The 19,266-nt window shown below is 39.9% G+C and overlaps 2 protein-coding genes across 4 annotated transcripts; one reads left to right on the top strand and one right to left on the bottom strand.

Moving 5' to 3' along the window:
• Positions 1–634: 634 nt before the first annotated feature.
• zgc:110319 (uncharacterized protein LOC796111 homolog) lies at positions 635–7,578 on the bottom strand. 3 transcript variants are annotated; one of them, XM_035401185.1, is made up of 8 exons: positions 7,453–7,578; positions 5,976–6,076; positions 5,620–5,755; positions 4,874–4,940; positions 3,240–3,351; positions 2,716–2,782; positions 2,333–2,507; positions 635–1,275 (listed from the first exon to the last, which is right to left on the bottom strand). In XM_035401185.1, the coding sequence occupies exons 1-8, from the start codon at positions 7,515–7,517 to the stop codon at positions 1,204–1,206; spliced, it is 795 nt and encodes a 264-aa protein (XP_035257076.1). In that variant the 5' UTR covers positions 7,518–7,578; the 3' UTR covers positions 635–1,203. The 3 variants fall into 3 exon arrangements, with proteins under 3 accessions (XP_035257076.1, XP_035257078.1, XP_035257079.1); XM_035401187.1 differs by having other exon boundaries at positions 5,620–5,761; positions 5,982–6,076; positions 7,453–7,566; XM_035401188.1 differs by having other exon boundaries at positions 5,994–6,076; positions 7,453–7,566.
• Positions 7,579–9,368: 1,790 nt separating this feature from the next.
• On the top strand, positions 9,369–17,572 carry si:dkey-228d14.5 (uncharacterized protein LOC796266 homolog). Its single transcript, XM_035399669.1, has 8 exons — positions 9,369–9,411; positions 9,503–9,710; positions 13,618–13,665; positions 14,168–14,230; positions 15,102–15,169; positions 16,082–16,212; positions 16,637–16,814; positions 17,299–17,572. The coding sequence occupies exons 2-8, from the start codon at positions 9,646–9,648 to the stop codon at positions 17,484–17,486; spliced, it is 741 nt and encodes a 246-aa protein (XP_035255560.1). The 5' UTR covers positions 9,369–9,411; positions 9,503–9,645; the 3' UTR covers positions 17,487–17,572.
• The last annotated feature ends 1,694 nt before the right edge of the window (positions 17,573–19,266 follow it).

The raw sequence follows: 19,266 nt of genomic DNA, 5'->3' as shown, positions 1-19,266 counted from the left end.
GGCGTCACATTTGAACTTAAATACAGCCAAGACCAAAGATCTGATCTTTGACCTCAGACGGAATCCCATGTGACTCAAACCTTCAGTAGTTTAAAGAGAGGAGATTGAGGTGGTGTCTGAGTACAAGTACCTCAGTATCCTCATTGACAAGTGACAAGGGCATAAATGCAGTGACTGCCTTCAGGAAAAGTAGACGTTGTGTGTATTTTTTATGTTAAGTCTTTTAATGTTGACAGCACTAGTATGAAATCTTTCATTAAGAGTGTACTCACATATTGTTTGATTTGTTGGGTAATTGTGTAACTGGTTAAATTCCTTTAACTGCTTACCACTGGCACTGCGTGCACCAACAGCACTTAAGACTTAAGGGTAGTGGGGGAAAAAAACTTTTAAAATGCAGGCTAAATGCATATATATATTAGAAAATTATAGATGAATTATAGTGAAAATCAGTAAATATATATATATATATATATATATATATATATTGGTGAAGAAGACATTGCAGGATCTGTCCAACTACAGAATGAAGGTTGAAAGACAAAACCACTTTAACCATTGTGGCATGGACTGAATATATGCCCAGCCAACAGTAATGTAGGGACTAAACTTAAGTTCACAAAACACTTCAGACTTATAGATGAATAGCAATTGAGCCATTTTATTTAAGGGCAGGAAATAACTCGCTAAACTTTTAAAATCTGAGCAATGGATGTTGACATAAATGGGTCTTTACATCTTACAGAAGAGCATTCTAGAAACTAATTTAATGGAAAAGTCATTTTGAGGAAGACTTCAAGACCATAGTTTTCCTGTGCATTCCTGTTAGAAAACCTCCATCAAAAATAGCCTTTTACATCAAACTGCCGTGTGATAGAAACACAAGTGCCTTCCTACCCATCTGATAACAGCCTGAAAATAATAATAATTGTCAGTATTTACAGTCTCACCTGAAGCACGTGACAAAACACTAAATAAAATCTGGTTCTCTGTAACAGATTCTAAATTTATACCAATCTTCAGAAATTCCATTTGGATTTTCAGAATGACTTGAGATATCTGGAAAGTGCAATTCAAAAGACACTTGACTTGCAAACAAATATTGCACTAAGGTCCTAAATGTACAATACAAGGTCTAACCATTTAGCTAGTAAGGTGTGCACATGCATATAGACTGCACGTGTGGTCGGGAAGCGGACAGCATTAGGAGTCTTGTAGTTTCCGTTCCAATTCCGTAAAAACGCGTTCATTCACTTCATCCACCTCATCTTCCACCTGTGAAAAAAACAACAACAACAAAGTCTCCCTTATTTGTGGTGCATTGATGAGCCCCACAGTCTCTGATCGAATCCAGACCATGCCAGTGACCAGTAGCTCCATAGGGCAATGTCCAACTGCCGCCTGCGTAGCCCAGAGTATGAGAGGGTTCAGTTGGATAGGGTTCGGCGTTACATTGCTATCTAGCGACGCCTGCTGGTTGATCAGGTGCCTGTGGACCCCAACTCCACTCTATGTGAGCTTAGCTGTAGTGTGCAGTGAAAAGAAGCATCTAGTGACACCACGTTTTGGAGGACACATATCATTAGAATAGGGATTGGATTTTAATTTTATCGGCAAGATAAAATGCGACTGAACACCTTGAGAGACTGGATTAAATCTAGTTAACATCACCCCAACTACTCCCATCTACACAGCCACTGAGCTACTCCCCCTCTACACAGCCACTGAGCTACTCCCCCTCTACACAGTCACTGAGCTACTCCCCCTCTACACTGCCACAGAGCTACTCCCCCTCTACACTGCCACTGAGCTACTCCCCCTCTACATAGCCACTTAGCTACTCCCCCTCTACACAGCCACTGAGCTACTCCCCCTCTACACAGCCATGCTCATCTGCTGTCACTAGGCATTGTCAGGGGGTCCTGTCACTCAGATGCAGAAAGGAATTTGCGGGTCATAGCTGCCGTACAGGAAAATTTGTTTTGCAGTTTGTCGCACTACTAACTCATTATGGCACTGAAGATTTTTATTCAATTAATTCTCCCAACAGGAGTACTATGAAGCTGGATCAGTCCAGTACTGAACACTAGCACTGGTGCTACACTGCTTGAGCAACACAACCAGTGATAAACACCAATCTTAACACTTAAAGGTCTTTGTATCACTAGCAGCTTGAAGCAGAATGACAGCTGGCACAGCCATCGTAAATAAACGCCTTGTACAGCCTACAACTAGAGCCTCTTAGAACACGGATGTGTAGTGTACAAGAGGAATGCAAGAGCTTCTCAAACCCAACATCTGCGGCTGAGCCTGCTTCCTGGTTTTTGCTCACCTGTAGCACGTCATCCACTTCGGGGATGTAGAACTGCAGCATGTTCTGGATGCCATTCCGGAGGGTGACTGCGGAACTGGGGCATCCTGTGCAGGACCCCACCAGCTTAAGCTTCACCGTCCCATCCTCGAAGCCCTTGAAGATGACATCACCACCGTCCTCCTGCACAGTAGGTCTGTTGAGATAACATACAAAGAAGCTCTAACAAGAGGAGCTCTCACTGCCCTGTGTTGGGTGTGTTGAGTCTCATTTTAGGGTTATAAGTAAGTGCACTTCATGTAGTCTGTTTGCTGAAATATTAATCTAAATCAGCTGGAATGATCAATCCATGTCACATAAATAATTTTGAATAACTCTCTTAGTATATCGCATTGTAGTTGTACCTTATACGTGTGTCTAGAAGCTCCTTAATCATGGAAACAACTTCATCTTCATCCTCTTCTGACGGGCCTGGGAAAACATGTCAAATAAAATTCTGATGTTCAATGTAAATATACATGCTGGGTTACATAGACTGAAACAAATTATGGTCCATTACCTGAACTTTGGGATTACTCAATTATGTTCCCATTCACTCCATTCCTTTATTGGACAACAGGAAACGGGTGGCCAAAACTCACCCCACTTTATAGTGTTTCATTAATTGCAAAACATAAATATAATTTGTTGCACTTACACTAAATTTTACATATGTGCATAATGCAGTGCACTAGGACTCAATAAATCCAAACGACCACACAAAATAAACATAACATAACATAACATAATGACGAGAACAGGTCATTCAGCCCATCAACACTCACCATTTTCCTGACTAAACACCCAAACACCCAAAGCACAATGCACAGACATTCAGTACACAGTGCAGACTGGCCAGCAGTAAGGATGTCAGTGTTTTAATGCTCACCACTTTCTGTGTGCACCTCTCCCGTAGTTATGGGACCTCCACTCTCAAAGAATTTAGTGATGACCTCAATCACATTACGTTTGATGTCTGCCCACTCCACATCATCATCCCTCTGTTTACAAACAATATGAACATGAATTAATATTTAATACTAAACATCGCTTTTTCAAGGTAACCTGGCCAAGACAGCACACCATTACAGAGTTACAAAAGCTAACATGTTAAAACAGAACAGAAATTTAAAACAAGAGACACACTAGACAGCAATAAATAGGCTACAGGTTATGGCAAGCAATTTCACTCTTCAGTTACAAAGTCCTTCAGGCTTTGAGACCTCAGAGAGACAAAGTCATGAAGGTGTAGGGCGTTCTCAAGGTTATTCAAGTACTGAGTAAATGCTGGGACTCGTGTCCTCACATTCACTTAGTGTTTGCCCATATGCAAAAAAACTTCCATGTTAATATTTGTCTCCCAAATATAAAACATTAATCTAAATGAATCTGATGAGTACAAGACAGACAATTAAATGTCTGTCTTGTACTCATCAGAAGGGAACTGTGCGAAGTTCATTTTTCCTCATATTTCTGTACATATTTAGTATTGTCACATTTGATTTAGCTCTTCCCAAGATCATTTTCAAATATTCATTTGAGCTTTGAAACAGATTTTTGTATGTGCTGTGTAAATTATGGTGTGAATTTCAATACAGTAAAAATGTCAATGACTGCAAGCTAAAATTTGACGCATTTCACAAAAGAGCTTTGTCATGATCTCATGATCCAGCCATGCTGTACAAGCTGCTTTGGAGTTACTTATAGTCTATTTTTTTTAAACCACAAACCTGTAGATCGACCCTATATTCAGCCCTTATGAAGCCAGCAGGTCATGAGAAACTGCAAGTATCTAAAGCATTCTTCATCACATACATCACACACTGTGTGACAACCCTGTGGGAAGATGTGGCAATACTGGTTTTAACCGTAATGTTCTAATTGCGACAGAGAGAGAGAGAGAGAGAGAATATTCCACACCTAAAAACGTCAAACAAATTCATAACAATAAAATCTTCCACCTTCCCCCTCAAGGGTTCCCGGCGAAAATAATAAACCAAAATAAAGTCAAAACAAAGCAAACACGGCGGGACCAGTGGGACCAGCTCTTCGGCTTTTCCGCCAGGTTTTCTGTCACTTTATCAACTCAAACAGATTCGCTCTTTCTCTCTCCCTGCGTGCAGTATCAGTGCCGTACCACAGACAGGAGCACACCTTCGGCCCTGGTGAATTCCTGTTTTCCTACTTCACAGTCCAGAAGGACTGTATTTCTTCAGTCTACACAACTTGTTTTTAGTAGAAAAAACCTTCATAATTGATTTTTTTTTGCTACATTAGATGTTATAACTTCTGGGTTAGAAAAGACACAAAATACAATCTTTCAGCCATGACGGTGTCCCGTTTTTATAAAAATATAACAAATATGTTTAAGTTTTTCTCATGGAATGATCAACTCCAGGAAAAGTCATCAAATCTCATACTGAAAAAAAAAAATCATTTTGGAGATTTAAATTGCTATTAAACTTAGAAAGGGTCATTTTTGACCCCGAGGACAACAGGAAGGTTAACAACCAGAAGAGGTACCTTTGTCACTGTGATGAAGTCAGGGCCAAAGAACACACTCTTTACCCCTTCCACCTGAAAGAGGTCCCTGGGGAAACAAAGTGAATGTATGTTTGGTATTTCGATCAGTGATTACACTGATCATGACGTTGACCAACCCATAAGGACACAGCAGAGCATGCTATATGAGCTTCAGGCTTAAAACCAGTCCTTATTTTAAGTTCACACATTTAATTAGACTTTCTTAAACTACCCTTTCACTCCTTTATCAAATGGCTAAGAGCCATGATCTCTTGCATCTCACTAAGATCTTTAAATAGCTTTTTCCTTTCTCGCTATGAAGTTATATTTTCTGCTTGCATTAAAATAACCTAACATAACATAACAACGAGAACAGGCCATTCAGCCCAAAAATGCTCACCTGACTAAACTGTACCTAGTGCTGTGATTACTTACAGACTAGATAGTATCTAGCACCGTATCAAGCCTGGTCTTGGAAATCCCTAGAGTTTCTGTCTCTACTACGTGACCTGGCAGGCTATTCCACACATTGACTACTCTCTGTGTGAAATTATTCTTTCAAATGTCTGTATAGGATTTGCTTTTTTGCTAATTTCCATTTATGTCCCCTCATTCTACCTACAGAACTCAACCTGAAGAAGCTCTTGAAGTTCAATTTGTGAATCCCCTTTATGAATTTAGAAGCCTCAATCAAATCACCCGTAAGTCTCCTTTTGCAACTAAATGCTGTTGATAAACATACTAACCTGGCTAATGGAGAGCATTCAGCTGTGCTCTCTTTGGGAAAATCCAGAGTTCCTGTTCCCAGAACAGGTTTGCCCGGAAGGAATTTCAAACTCCTGGGATTTGGAGTGTCCAGAGTCTGAACTGACAAGCTTCTCACTGAAACAGCAAAGGAGGATGCAAAGCAAAGGCGGATGTGAACACAACCTAGCAGAATAACTTGCAGGAGTAGCCTACAGTACATACTAGCAAAGAAAAGTAACTTTTTACTTCACATTATCTATAAAAGCTAAAGGCTGAATACTTTCACCATGCTGTAGATTTGTGTAAACAAAAAAAAAAAACTGTTGATACTGGGTTCAGGTAAATCAGTACTGACTTAAAAGGCGATTCACACCTGGTTGGTACAGAAGCTGTGCTCTTCTGTTGTTTTGGTCGTAGCATGTTAAGTAGAACCGATTTTTCCCTTTGTTGGGAAGCCTACAATAGAAAATGATTTAGTTATTTTATTTAATACATTGTCAAATACCATATGCTGTACAACATGCTAAGAAAAGTTGACACTATACATTTTAAAACACATATAAGACACAGTAATAGATAGCTAGCAACCAATTTATTGGAATTTATTGGCGTTGACACTCCCATCTATCTATCCACCGATGTAGTATCCATCTGAGAATACTAAGTTTTCACACCTGGTTCATTTCAGCCTCTCAAGTGGACTCAGACCGATGACTCAGCATTTTTTTGTGCTTATGTGAACACTCCAAACGAATTCAAACCCCACTGAAACAGACCAAACCCGGACCACCTCAGGAGACGGTCTCAGCACAGTTCGTTTCACCACTTGATTTGTGCATTTGCTGTACACTTTAATACCTCAAGACTTTCCGTACATGGATTCTATGCAGCTGCAGTGACTTCTGAGCGTACCCAGCTAATAAGAAATAGCAGAATGGCTACAGGTGTTGTTCTCGGGAATTGTGTGGTTAGAATAAACCTGTGCTTTTCTTGCATCAACATCCTCAAAATGTAGCCCAACCAAATGATAAACACATCGGCAGAGGCCATCTTAAATAAAATGACCCTAAATCAGGGGCTGACATAAGTGGAATTAATGACATTAATGGAAGAAATATGAAAGTGAAAATGACTATATATTCTATATTCTAAGTACATAGAATTGCCATGCACTTTAATATTTTTGCTGTTAATGCATACTGGTGTAGTGGCGTACTACTTGTGTCAACTCCTGCCCATTATCCAATGCTACAGGAGTGGGTGAGAGAGTTCTAAATGAGCTGTTATATGAACAAATGGTCAGAGATCTCATCAATGCTTAAATGGACCAGAAAGAGAGCCACGTCCTCTGTCTTCAAGTCCACGTAAAAATGTGAACACATAAAAATAGTTTATTTTATAGCTGGTTCACTTTAAAAGAAGAGACTTCGGTTAATTTAACAAGAACTACATGTGAAAACACCCTGAATAATGCAACATTAGCTAATGATGTCTGCTAGCTAGCGCCAATACTGCTCGTAGCACACATGTGCTCATCTGTTCACAACAAATCGATCAGAAGGCTGGCGGTCGTTGCTGGCTATTCTTCCCTCTAACGTTACAGTTTTTCCTAAATTTGTCTAATTTCACTTACTCCCAGAAGCATCCTAATAATTGGAAGATGGTCGCTTTAGCTGCTGCCTGGCTATCAAGTGAGCCCAACTAAGGTTGAGCTAATTCGCTATTCAATGGGGCCCTATAATGACTTCACCGCGTTATATTGCCCAGTTAGAATTCGATATCAGACAGCATTAGAGCACACGTTAAATAGCGAAAAGCAAGAAAAGACGAACCTGTTACACACAACCGATCGTGACCACAAGATCTGTAACAGACTCCATCTTCTGATCGCAGCCATTTCATTTGTTTTGAAATTCAGGACCTCTATGATGACGTCATTAAATGTCCTGCAAGAAAAAATGATTTTTTTAACAGAGACCGTTAATTTTCCTAAAACAGAGTAACATAACACATTTATTTTCTCTGTCTGGTTTGGTTTATCTAATTTAGAATATGTAACATTACTTTAAATATGCGGCACCGTGTAGGCCACCTATAATTCAGAGATGTCCAACGGTTGGCAGCGAATTCACTTTGAATGGAGTGGAGGGTAAATGCAGATATTGTGATATCGTGAGGGTCGATTGAACATTGTTTTCCTAATTGTTTATACACAGCTATGTTTTGTTCTAATTTTAAATATGATATTGCTAGAAGGTTGGGTAAAAAAAAAAACTATATTTGGATCCAGTGAAGTATCATTTTATTATAGACTAATGCTACTGCTACTTTTTCACATGGGTGTGTTTGATAACTTTTACCATTAATAATTTCCATTAAATTATTTCCTTTTGAGTAATATTATGTTTTATCTAAAGATCTGAAACCATTCAGTGAGACAAATATGCCATAGAGGAAATAAGGAAGGAAATACTTTTTCAAGACACTGCATACAGTTCTGTGGTCTGAATCGTTTGAATGAGTGGGAAAAATGATATGCCGCTACGCAGGTATTTTGGCACAGTGAACTATTTTTACGATGAGCAACCTGCTAACTAAAATGCTCAGACCAGTATGAAATACACTTGCTACCTTGCTTGAAATGTAAAAGTCTGCACAAACATGGCATTGTTATTGAAAAGTGAACTAAAATATAACACACCCCATGTCATACAATGTAGTTTGTTATGAAAGTGAAAATATACACGGTAGGCCATCCTATGGTATATTAAAATTTAAATACAACAGCTACCCTCTGTTTAATGCAGTTAAATACAAAGTAGGGCATGTCAGACATGGAATGTCTGTTTATAAGGTTCAATTACACTATTATTGACTCATTTAGTAATTTTGAGCATCAAACACTTAATTTCCTGCATTCTGGTGAATTTTTATGCGCCAATTTGTGCCTTTTCTGCATCAATTTATGGCGGTATGCTTCTTTCATGTTTTATAACAAATACACATGTTCTAAATATTGAGGGGAAGGTATCCCCTGCGTCCCCCCCGAAATCTACGCCTATGATTGTAAGCCTTGCATCCTTTAGTGCAACTGATTGGCCAGTCTGTATTCACACCTGACTCCCAGGGAAAGGTAGGGAGGAAAACCAGCCGTTCTTGGACCTTGAGTGCTGTGATTTGAGTAAACAGGAATCTAAACTCTTCAGAGCCTAAGCTTTTTCTTCCCCATTTGGTAAGCCAAATCATAACTGTATCTTGACTGTGGGACAGCTATGTGAAGTGTGACTCGGTAAGACACTGAGAAAACTGTGGTAGGTCTTTAGGTTGGAGCACTAGAAGCAAGTTTTCGGAACATGTTTTAGAGAATGTCACACTCTATGCAAGCCAGCTGGGTAGGCCAATATTTTTGACAGGTGGCCTCACTGCCCTTTCAACTGGTTAAGTTATGACCTCAGAAACCTCAACAGTCTGTTGCCAAATGCCTTTCAAATGAAGTGCACAAGTTAGACAGGATAGGTTTTCATTGAGAGCAAACGGCCGGACAAATCATGGCAAAGTACAGAGTTAACGTGGCTCTACACTGGCCTCCCTGATGGCTTTCAGAGCCCAAGGGGCTTTTCTAAACACAGAGAGAACCCTGGAGGTGGGACCTTTCCCTCCTCATCTACCTGTAGCTCATGGGATTGGTGCAGTGAATCTGAGAGGGGAGTGGCTAACTGGAACTGAAAGAGTTACAGACGTGCTCCTCATAGCATGATCCCTCACAGGGAGGGGAAGGAAACCATTGGCAGGTACGAGGCATTCTGCGTCTCTGCCATTGGAAAGTTTAGTGTGGAGACAGGAGAAGAAGAATAAAAAATAACGACAAGCCCTTTTGTTCAGCTATATAATTACAGGAATGTGACTATACGCAGCCAGTCGATAAAAACCCAGAGGTGGAATTTGGGAAGCTTCTCCTTGGAAGGTTGAATTTGGGAGTCCTTCGGTGTCCTGTGCTCTTGGTCCATTTCGTCCACCATCCAGACATGACTTGGTGGGTCCTCCTCCCCATCACCCTCTCTACTGTGACCTTCGTCGGCTCCTGGGCTGTGTAAGTGCAGTTAATGTATTCACTGCGACTTTTTTCAGAAATCAACGGGCTCCTGAAATCATTGCTATGTATTTGAACATATCCTGGTGAATGCCAGCTGAAATATAAAACCAAAGTTAAAATTGTTTTTGTGTACAAAAATGTTTTTATATTTTAGTACACAAGGAATGAACAGTTCAATTCAACAGTTCAGAACTTTAATGAGGGCTTGAATGGTTCAGGTCACGCACGTATATCCTGGCTGTCTTGAGCCTTGGATATTATATTTTATTATATAAAGAACAACAGACTCTTAATTTAACTTGACTTTAAATGTGTTTTAGAAGTCAGTGAATCATTTTATCTGTGTTTCTTCCCCACAACTTTAATTTATGTCAAATTTTATGTAAATGCTATAAATTGTAACTGAACGTGCTATCACCCAAGATAACATATAATGTCAGGCAGAATGTAAATTTCCCTGGCTGCCTGTGAAAAGTTGTGTGTCAAGTCTTCTGTTCAGTTTCTTTTTTGCATGTGACAGAACGCTGAGTGTAGCTTCCACGGGAGAGTAAAACTTTAATGGATCCAACAAGGTTGAAAACATAGAGATCGGAAAGGAAGGAATCGGTTTGAATCACACAGGTTTTCAGCCTTTATTTAAAACAGAATAACATTTTGGACATACATGATGTCTTCATCAGAATCAAACAGGATCAATAACCACTATTATCAGATTCACACCTCCCACCGGGTACATCAGATAGGAAATTCCAAGTAGCTAAACCAAGAGTGAACACCTACGGGCAGAGCTAAAGCCTGTCTCAAAACCTTTCTACCATCATGTAGGTTTTCATTCCAATCTTTATTTGGCACATCTGGTTCTACAAATTGGCAGGTTATCAAGATCTCTCGCGGTTGAACAAGGTGTGCTTTGGAGTGAAACCCTACAGGACGTTAGATTGCCAGGAACAGTGTCGGGCAGCCTTGCCCATAAGGCATCAAATAAAACAATACCAGTAGAAAAACAGAAAATTCATACATAGAAGTTCACTACAAAAAGTAAAACACATGGAGGAGATATATATATATCCTTTATTTAACCAGGTAAAAGTCTCATTGAAATTAAAATCTCTTTTTCAAGAGTGACCTGGCCAAGAAAGCAGCATAAACATTGTTACAACAATAACACAAGGATACAAACAGACAACTGTCATACAATACAAATAAGTGAACACAATATCCAGTTAAAATGCAATACAAGGTCAAGGACATAGACAGGTACAATTTTCTAAAACGAAACAAATGAGACATACACCACACATCGAATAATTATAACAAAAAAAGACAAATTTAAAAGTCATCCAAGCCAAAAGGCACAATGGTGTTCAATGTGAGTATCCAATGTGCTTCGCTGGAAGAATTTTATTCACTATGTAACTATTCAGTGCAGATGGGGATATTTTTTCAACAGAAATTTTGGGAACATTTTTCTCTGTGTTAAAACGATTCTCTACACAAGCCACTGATTGAACCAACCGGATGAACCAATCAGTCATCATGTGTGACATGGTGTTGTTAAAGAATGCAAAGCTCCATTTCCAGACTGTTTAAGAAAACATGCCTATCACACAGAAACCTCTGCATATCTCTGCCTAGACGTCAAGAGGGAAATGAAGCAATTGAGGGTGCGGTCCTAAACCTAACTACCACACTGGCCATACCACACTGATTACAGCACACTAACTATAACACACTGACTATAGCACACTAACTATACCACACTGACTATAGCACACAAACTATACCACACTGACTATAGCACACAGACTATACCACACTCACTATACCACACTGGCTATAACACATTGACCATAACACATATAGTCAGGAATATATCAAACCTGAAACAATATAGAAAATTCACGAATCACATATGGGTAGACTTGTACATTCAGAACAAATGATTTAGCTTCTCAAAAGTAAAAAAAAAAAACAAAACATTGAATTAATGTATGAGATAGTTTTATGAATATAATAAAATAATGTTAGTTTGATTGGTTCACTGGTTTTATAATAAACAGGCCCTTGGTGATATTGCACTTTTGTATTCCTGACATGAACTCTAACATTCTCCATTTCCATAAGTCTCCCTGGATAAGAGTCTGCTAAGTGATGGTAATGTAACGTAATGAATTAGTGCTGTGAAATATCATTGATAAATGGAGGTCCCTTGGGTTTCACCGTTCCAGTTATATATAGCTATTTCAATAGTACTTTCCCGTTGTTGTGAAATTCAGGTATAACATGACAAAAAAAAACAACAAAAAAAACACATTGCTGGCAGAGCATTTTAAAATGATGAGTCCACAGAATTGAGCGAGACTAAGTACCTGTGGAGGGGATAAATGGCAGTTCTGTAGTCCACACAGTGCATTGTTCTCTCCTGGTTTTGCTTGATGCTGCACCTGAAATGTTTACTTAGTGTGAAACGTCTGAACATCTTGACTTTTTATATGTTCAGTGGCTCTCCACATCAAATGCATACACACACGCACTCATACACACATATACACACACGGACACAGACACACGCACACACACACACACACACACACACTCATACACACATATACACACACGGACACAGACACACACACACACACACACACGCACTCATACACACATATACACACACGGACACAGACACACACACACACACACACACACGCACTCATACACACATGTACACACACGGACACAGACACACGCACACATGCACACGCTTGCGCAGACATATGCGCACGCACACAGGCATGCGCTCATACACACATATATACACACACACACACACACGGACACATGTACGCACACACACACTCACGCACATACACGCGCAGACATACACGCACGCACGCACACACACACACACACACACACACACAGGCACATATGCACGCACACCCACACACACGCCTAATGGAAGGGGATATTTCAGTAACTGAGTAAATGTTTTTTCAAGGCATCGGGCCATTTGCCTTGATGGGGACAGAAAAGTATAATGAAAGATAATGAGAGGTTTCAAAGGTTTTTAAAAAATGAAAACTTAACATTTGTGTTATCTGATGTTCTTGGATGTGAAACACAGATACTTCACACAATAAATATGAACTTCAACAATTGTTCAGGCAAAACCACAGGTATTACTGTATTACGGTATGAATTACTGGTGTTGGTGTACAATGGGCACTGTTGTCCAATTACACCCTTGTTTAGCCTTTTCTGTGGTTCTGCGTTGCTTAAATATCCTGTTGTCTAAGATGAGTTTGTAGCCTCTGTATAGCATGTAATTTGTGTCAGCTAGGTGGAACACTGAAATCTGTGACGTCAGTGACAAACAATAGACAAAAATATTTGCCACACCAAGGAATGTAACCATTGTTTACGGTACTGTTTTTCCCATTAATAATTCCAGGTTGTCCCTAATGATAGATTCCAAAACTTCCAAGAGATGCAATATTCCAAGATTCTCTCATTACTTCTGGAAAATATGTGGCTTTTCCATACAGGAATTTTTGTTTCCCTACGCTGACTCACAGTAAATTTGTGGCCATAATGATTGATGGAATGATTTAGGAGAGGGAAGTTTAATCTTCCAGTTACAAGCTTCTGTACAGCAACCACCCAGGTCCTGGTTACTCATTAAACGGACAGGATCTCACAGGTGCAGCTGTGCAGCTTTGACAGGACTGCGGGTGGGAGCCTTGAGCCTCTCAATCCAAAATGAATGTCTGGATGGCCTCAACTCAAGAGAAACAAAATGGCAATAAGTTCATGTTCATATCTAACCTGTGTGTGTGTGCATGTGTGTGTGTGTGTTTGCGTGCGTGCGTGCATGTGTGTGTGTGTGTGTGTTTGTCTCTTACAGATATGGCCTGGCTGTGTTTCATAAACATGTGTGCCCCCTTAGCAACTGGTGAGTGAATTCAGTGGTCTCCTTCCAGAGCAGCAACAGTCCCCCATCTTCATACCATTCACTTCTGTTCACTACATTTTAAGCGCATAGATGTTTACTAAAGCAGAATGTTTAAACAACTGAAGTAATTACAAATGTTATTCAAATGAACTACATTGGATTGTCCAGGTTATCTTCTGTCAGAAATTCAAGGGGGCATAGGTGGAAGGGAAATTCAATACTGATATCAGAAATTATTTTTCACACAGTTGTCAATATGTGTAACAGCTATTCCAGGCCATAGACCACTGTTGTGTTTAAGTCCAGCCTTTATGGAGTACTCCAACATTATGTATTCTTATGTTCTTATGTTAAGACACCTTGCAAGCAAATTTATTGACACACCAGTGATGTGGACCTGATCACTGGTTATAAAACTGGTTTCCCGAGCTCTACAGCAGGCTTCCTGTTTCCTGTTTCATACTGCTGCCTAATTATCACCATATGTATGGTTTATCATCAGGGATTACAAGAACTCCTGTGACTCCAATAACTCAGAAGCATGCTGTAATGTTCCCACCATAAGGTAAGACATTTTGCTGTGTGCTGTCAACAATGTCAGTCTGGTACTGACAAATAACAAAGAAAAACAATGTGTAAGTAAAAAAGCCAAAAAGTGTTTTATAGAATATATATTTCAAAATTAAGTGTGAGGACCCAGCTTCTTCCCGTGGAGTGAAAGATGATGCCGGGACTCACCAAGACAGCAAACACTTTACTGAAGAAAGTAAAAGTTTATTGTAATCACACTGGCCAGCGCGAAGGTCACTGAAACACAATACAAGTTTGCAGTACAGCAACCCACCCCGCACTGGTCTTCTAGCCTCGCATACCCTCTTGGGCCTAGACTGGGTATGCATGTCCATCCTATCTGCGAGGGCCCATCTCTTTGTTCCCTAATGATGTCTGTTTTATACATAAAAAACCTATGCCATTAGTGTTGCCTGATACCGTATGGTGTGACTACTTCCAGAGGAGAAAAACTACAAATCCATCATAAACCCCAAAATACTCATTATTTTGCCTAAAATTTCTTTCTAGCATACAGCTTTTTAAAAAGGGTATTGTTCTATACACTCTTTCAAAGAGCCTAAAATATCCCAAATTTTTGTCTCAAATGAAGTCACTCTGTAGCAGTGTGTGCTAGCAAACATTTAAGATTTTACATATGCTGATAAAAGTATGAATCCATGGGTTATTAGAAATATAAACTTAGAGGAAGTAATGCTGAATAACGTCCAAACAAAAGGAGGAACAGCGCTGATTGGCTGGCTCAGCTTTAATGTAAATTACAGAGCTGTATCTCAATACTGCTATGTGGACAAAATGCCACTCATATTAAATGACTTTTCCTTTCAAAATTACACAAATGAAAAACATTGCTTCCTATTTTGCAGCACCAGTGGAAGAAGTGCACCAGAAAACTCTCTGTTCACGGCCATTACAAATGCAGGCTCCTTCCTGTGTAAGTAGAGTCCAGTGTTATAAAATGATCATACTTATAGAACTCATAAAGTTCTACTTGACTTGACTTGACTTGACTTGTCTTGACTTGACTTGACATACCATACTGCAATAGGACCAGTGTGTTGCACTGCTGTACACCAGGAACCATAGTGTGATATGTGGACTATACTTCCATGGCCTCCCTTGCTGTCCTTCTATTATGTTGAGTAACAGTGATTGTGATGATTACAGTTTTAAACGATAAAACTGGTAATTTTCTTTTTTTTCCAGTCTCATCAACATATCCTATGAAAATACTAAAACCGAAAGTGTTTCTGTCCAACTCACTATGCATTCATCCTACTAACAATTATTGTCCATCTAGTCAACGTCAATGCCAATATACAGGATGCCAATATGCCAATACAGGAACTCATAGAACTCCATTACTGTCCAAAAAAGTATGAAAACAGGTGAAAGAGACACACTGTTGCTCTGGTCAGCATAATTCACCATTACCAAGAGCCTGGCCTTTTTCTGGAACAGCTTTATAAAGTGACAATGATTGCATTTTCCATACATGGAAAGTAGTTTAACATGGCACTGAAATACTGAAAATAGTCCCCATTTAAAAGAACAATTTGCTCTGTTTTTAAGTACATTTGATAAAAACTACACTAGCCATGTTTTTCATAATAATAGGTTGCATTTTCTGAAAATGTAAATATGTCTTTCTGAGCAATATTTAATGAACTGAAATTAATTACTTTCCAGGTTGAACGCTAAACGGGGTAGGAAAATTTCAAAAAGTGCCGAGAATTGGACAGAAGCATTTTTTTTAGTCTTTTCATGGGATTTGTTTGACGATGCAGAAAATTACCGGTGTAAGAGACCACGCCCTTCTAACCGACCATGCCCTCTTCTCCCACAGTCCTGGTGTTTGCTGTCTGCCACCACGCCCACATTATGGAGCGGAACCACGGCCAGGCCCTCCTCAGCAAGGTGGCCCTGGCCTTCGGCTGCGTGGTGGCCGGCGGGGCCTTCATGGCGGGGAACTGCAACGTAAGGGCCACGGGGGGCTAGCCTGCACGCGGCGTCGTGCGCTGCTAATATTATCTGTTTTCAGGGTTACTTACAGTTACATTCATGCTTTTATTCCAACAAAAAATGTGTATACTGTACCTCCAGCATCTCTGCTGATCTGTAACGGGCTGATCTCTCCACAGTCAGCGCTCTTGTTGATCAGTAACGGGCTGATCTCTCCACAGTCAGCGCCCTTGCTGATCAGTAACGGGCTGATCTCTCCTCAGACAGCACACTTGCTGATCAGTAACGGTCTGATCTCTTCACAGTCAGCACTCTTGCTGATCAGTAACGTGCTGATCTCTCCACAATTAGCGCCCTTGCTGATCAGTAACAGGCTAAAGGCTGATCTCTCCACAGTCTGTACACTTATAACCTGCTGACCTCTGCGCCTCTCTTCCAGCCAGGATACCTGATGACGCTGCACTACCTGGGAGCGGCGATCAGCTTTGTGTGCCTGTGTTTCTACAGCCTGCTGCTGACCCTGCTGACCAGCAGGTGCACCCTCAGCGGCCTGGAGTTCCTGCTCTACCCCGCGCGCATCATCTTCACTATCATCCAGGTCATAGCCACCATCTGCTGTATCCTTCTCATCCACTCTGTTCACACCGGAGTTAAGAACGTGTGCAAAATCAGAAAATTAAGTGTAAAAGATACAAAGGTTACCAATATTCCACTTTTAGTGTCATTTCTTGCACTCAGCCCAATTAACCAACCGACAGCTGAACTATAAAATAAACAATGGGGAACCTCTGTGTATACAGAAACACGCATCCCCAAAGAGTATCGTGTTGAGTCTGAAATCCTGACAGTCCTGATATGTTGAACCTCTTGATAAACGGTAAGTAATTGTTTTAGGCACTGCTGGCTAGGTAATCTTGTTGATTGAAGGCATGATTACCTAGCTTATGGATGGCCTCCACAGTATGGTACCAAATTTGGACCATCCCTGTGCTATGAACAACCGGCCATCTTCTGCTTGCCCACTGCGTTCCAAACTGTGGGTGGTGGGGAGGAGGAGGGAGGGGGGGCAGAAGATTGTTTTCTTTAACTAAACCCCACTAGACTGTGCCTTTTTTGCCAAGGACGAACACTTCTACAACCACCTATCCGCTGTTTTCGAGTGGATTCTAAGTGCCAATATGGAGCTCTTCGAACTCAGTTTTGTTGTGGAGTTTTACATTTTTTCATCATCCATGTTGTCAGTACTGTTGGAGAAAAAAGATGAAGAAAAGTCTTTCATTTTGTCCTGATACACTCCAACTTGAGTTTAAAAAAATTTTTTTTACAAACTTAATTCTGAAAGTCATTTATGCTGAAAGTACTTGAAAGCACTTAACATGGGCCACAGGTTTCACAGGCCTGTGAATTCCCTCATGCCATGTTTTTAATGCATTTTAATGGTTTATACATTAGGTATTTTATTGCTAATTCCATTTAAAAATGATTATTGTAAATAGCCAAAATTTTGAGCTATCTGACTGCTGTAAATTGGCTGCACTTTTAATGCATCAAAAGAACAAATATTCTGTAATAGTTTTATTAATGGCCTTTTTCCTTTCAACTTTTTTCCTTTCAACTTTTGTTGAACTTTTTAAGTGAACATGTTTTGTTTATCCTGTTGTTATATTTATGAAGCAGTGGATTTTAAATGCAAGGAAGATTGTTATTCCTCAATATCTTGGAATGAGTCATATGTTTAGTCATACTTTGACTATGGTTTACAAACTACAATTGTAATTCCGGGTTACCTCAGAGTTTAGCATTTTAAGAAAGGTACTGTTTTAAGAGTTTGTGGCAATTGTAATAAAACTGACTTCTGAATGGCTGACATTTGGATGGGAGAATACTAGATCTTCAGATTTTTATGAATTAGTAAGAAATGTACAAGAAATATCACAGGACACTTACAGTCCAAGTGCAATAAACGTCATGTTTAAAGTTGTCTGCATTTCCTATGATCACACAAATGTCAGTGATTGAGTGTTCTCAACATGACAATACTCAGTGATGAACAAAGAAAAGATATGAACTTGTGTTTTACTTACTATGCAATGTCAAGATCATTCAGCAAAAGCAGAAGTACACCATATGGCCAAAATTATGGGCATTAATATGGTGCTGGTCCACCCTTTGCTGCTATAACAACCTCCACTTTTCTGTGGAAGGCTTTATACTAGATGTTTGAGCATTGCCGCTGGGATTTGCTTCCATTTGGCCAGAAGAGCTTTAGTGACGTTGGGTGCTGATTGGGTGATTAGGCATGGTTCACAGTTAGCTTTCCAATTGATGGGGTTGGATGGGGTTGAGATCAGGGCTCCGTGCAGGCCAGTCAAGTTCTTTTACACCATTCTCACAAAACCATTTCTTTATGGACCTCACTGTGTGCCTGGGGGCATTATCATGCTGAAACAGGTACGGGCCTTCCCCAAACTGCAAAGCAAAGAATTGTCTAGAATGTGAAAGTGATTGTATGCCGTAGCATTAAGATTTGCATTTACTGGAACTAAGGAGCCTAGCACAAACCATGAAAAAAAACAGCCGCAAGAGGCGTCCAGATACTTTTGGTCATATGGTGTACAAAAAAAAGACAATACTTCAGGGAAGTATTGAGAAGCCAGCTGGCTAGTGGATACAATGTAGTTTGCAATTATGCTGGATCAACCCCTTAAAGTACCCCTCCAGATGTGTTTTAAAACCTTAAAATATATTCTATATCAAATAATTTGTTTAATATGGTTTTTCCAGCAGAAAATGATCAATAAACATCTCCACACCTTTGCCCTCATTGAGAATGCCAGAATCTACGAATATGCAAATTAGCAACACTTGCTGCCGTGATCCCGGGATATAAAATTGGAACGGCATCCAGATTCAAAATCAATTCCTCTGCGAATCCCTTTGAGTTTTGCATGAAGTTCTGGAAGTAGTCATCGGTAAAATGTGCGCTAAAACAGATTCCCTTTATGCTGTCTGTTACATCGAGGCAATTTTTATAGGCAAATTCCTTGCATTTTTGTTTTAGAACGGACC

Source organism: Anguilla anguilla, chromosome 18 (genome assembly GCF_013347855.1).
Source record: "Anguilla anguilla isolate fAngAng1 chromosome 18, fAngAng1.pri, whole genome shotgun sequence".
Classification (NCBI taxonomy): domain Eukaryota; kingdom Metazoa; phylum Chordata; class Actinopteri; order Anguilliformes; family Anguillidae; genus Anguilla; species Anguilla anguilla.
Note: the sequence above shows the minus strand (reverse complement) of the source record. Positions and strands in the feature narration are given on the sequence as shown.

Coding starts and splice junctions, on each gene's coding strand:
- si:dkey-228d14.5 (XM_035399669.1), top strand. CDS start 9,646: ATGACTTGGTGGGTCCTCCTCCCCATCACCCTCTCTACTGTGACCTTC. Junction 13,666..14,167: donor GTGTGCCCCCTTAGCAACTG/GTGAGTGAATTC, acceptor GTTTATCATCAG/GGATTACAAGAACTCCTGTG. Junction 14,231..15,101: donor TGTAATGTTCCCACCATAAG/GTAAGACATTTT, acceptor CCTATTTTGCAG/CACCAGTGGAAGAAGTGCAC.
- zgc:110319 (XM_035401185.1), bottom strand. CDS start 7,517: ATGGCTGCGATCAGAAGATGGAGTCTGTTACAGATCTTGTGGTCACGA. Junction 4,941..5,619: donor GAATGCTCTCCATTAGCCAG/GTTAGTATGTTT, acceptor TTGTTTCCCCAG/GGACCTCTTTCAGGTGGAAG. Junction 1,276..2,332: donor AAGTGGATGACGTGCTACAG/GTGAGCAAAAAC, acceptor TTTTTTTCACAG/GTGGAAGATGAGGTGGATGA.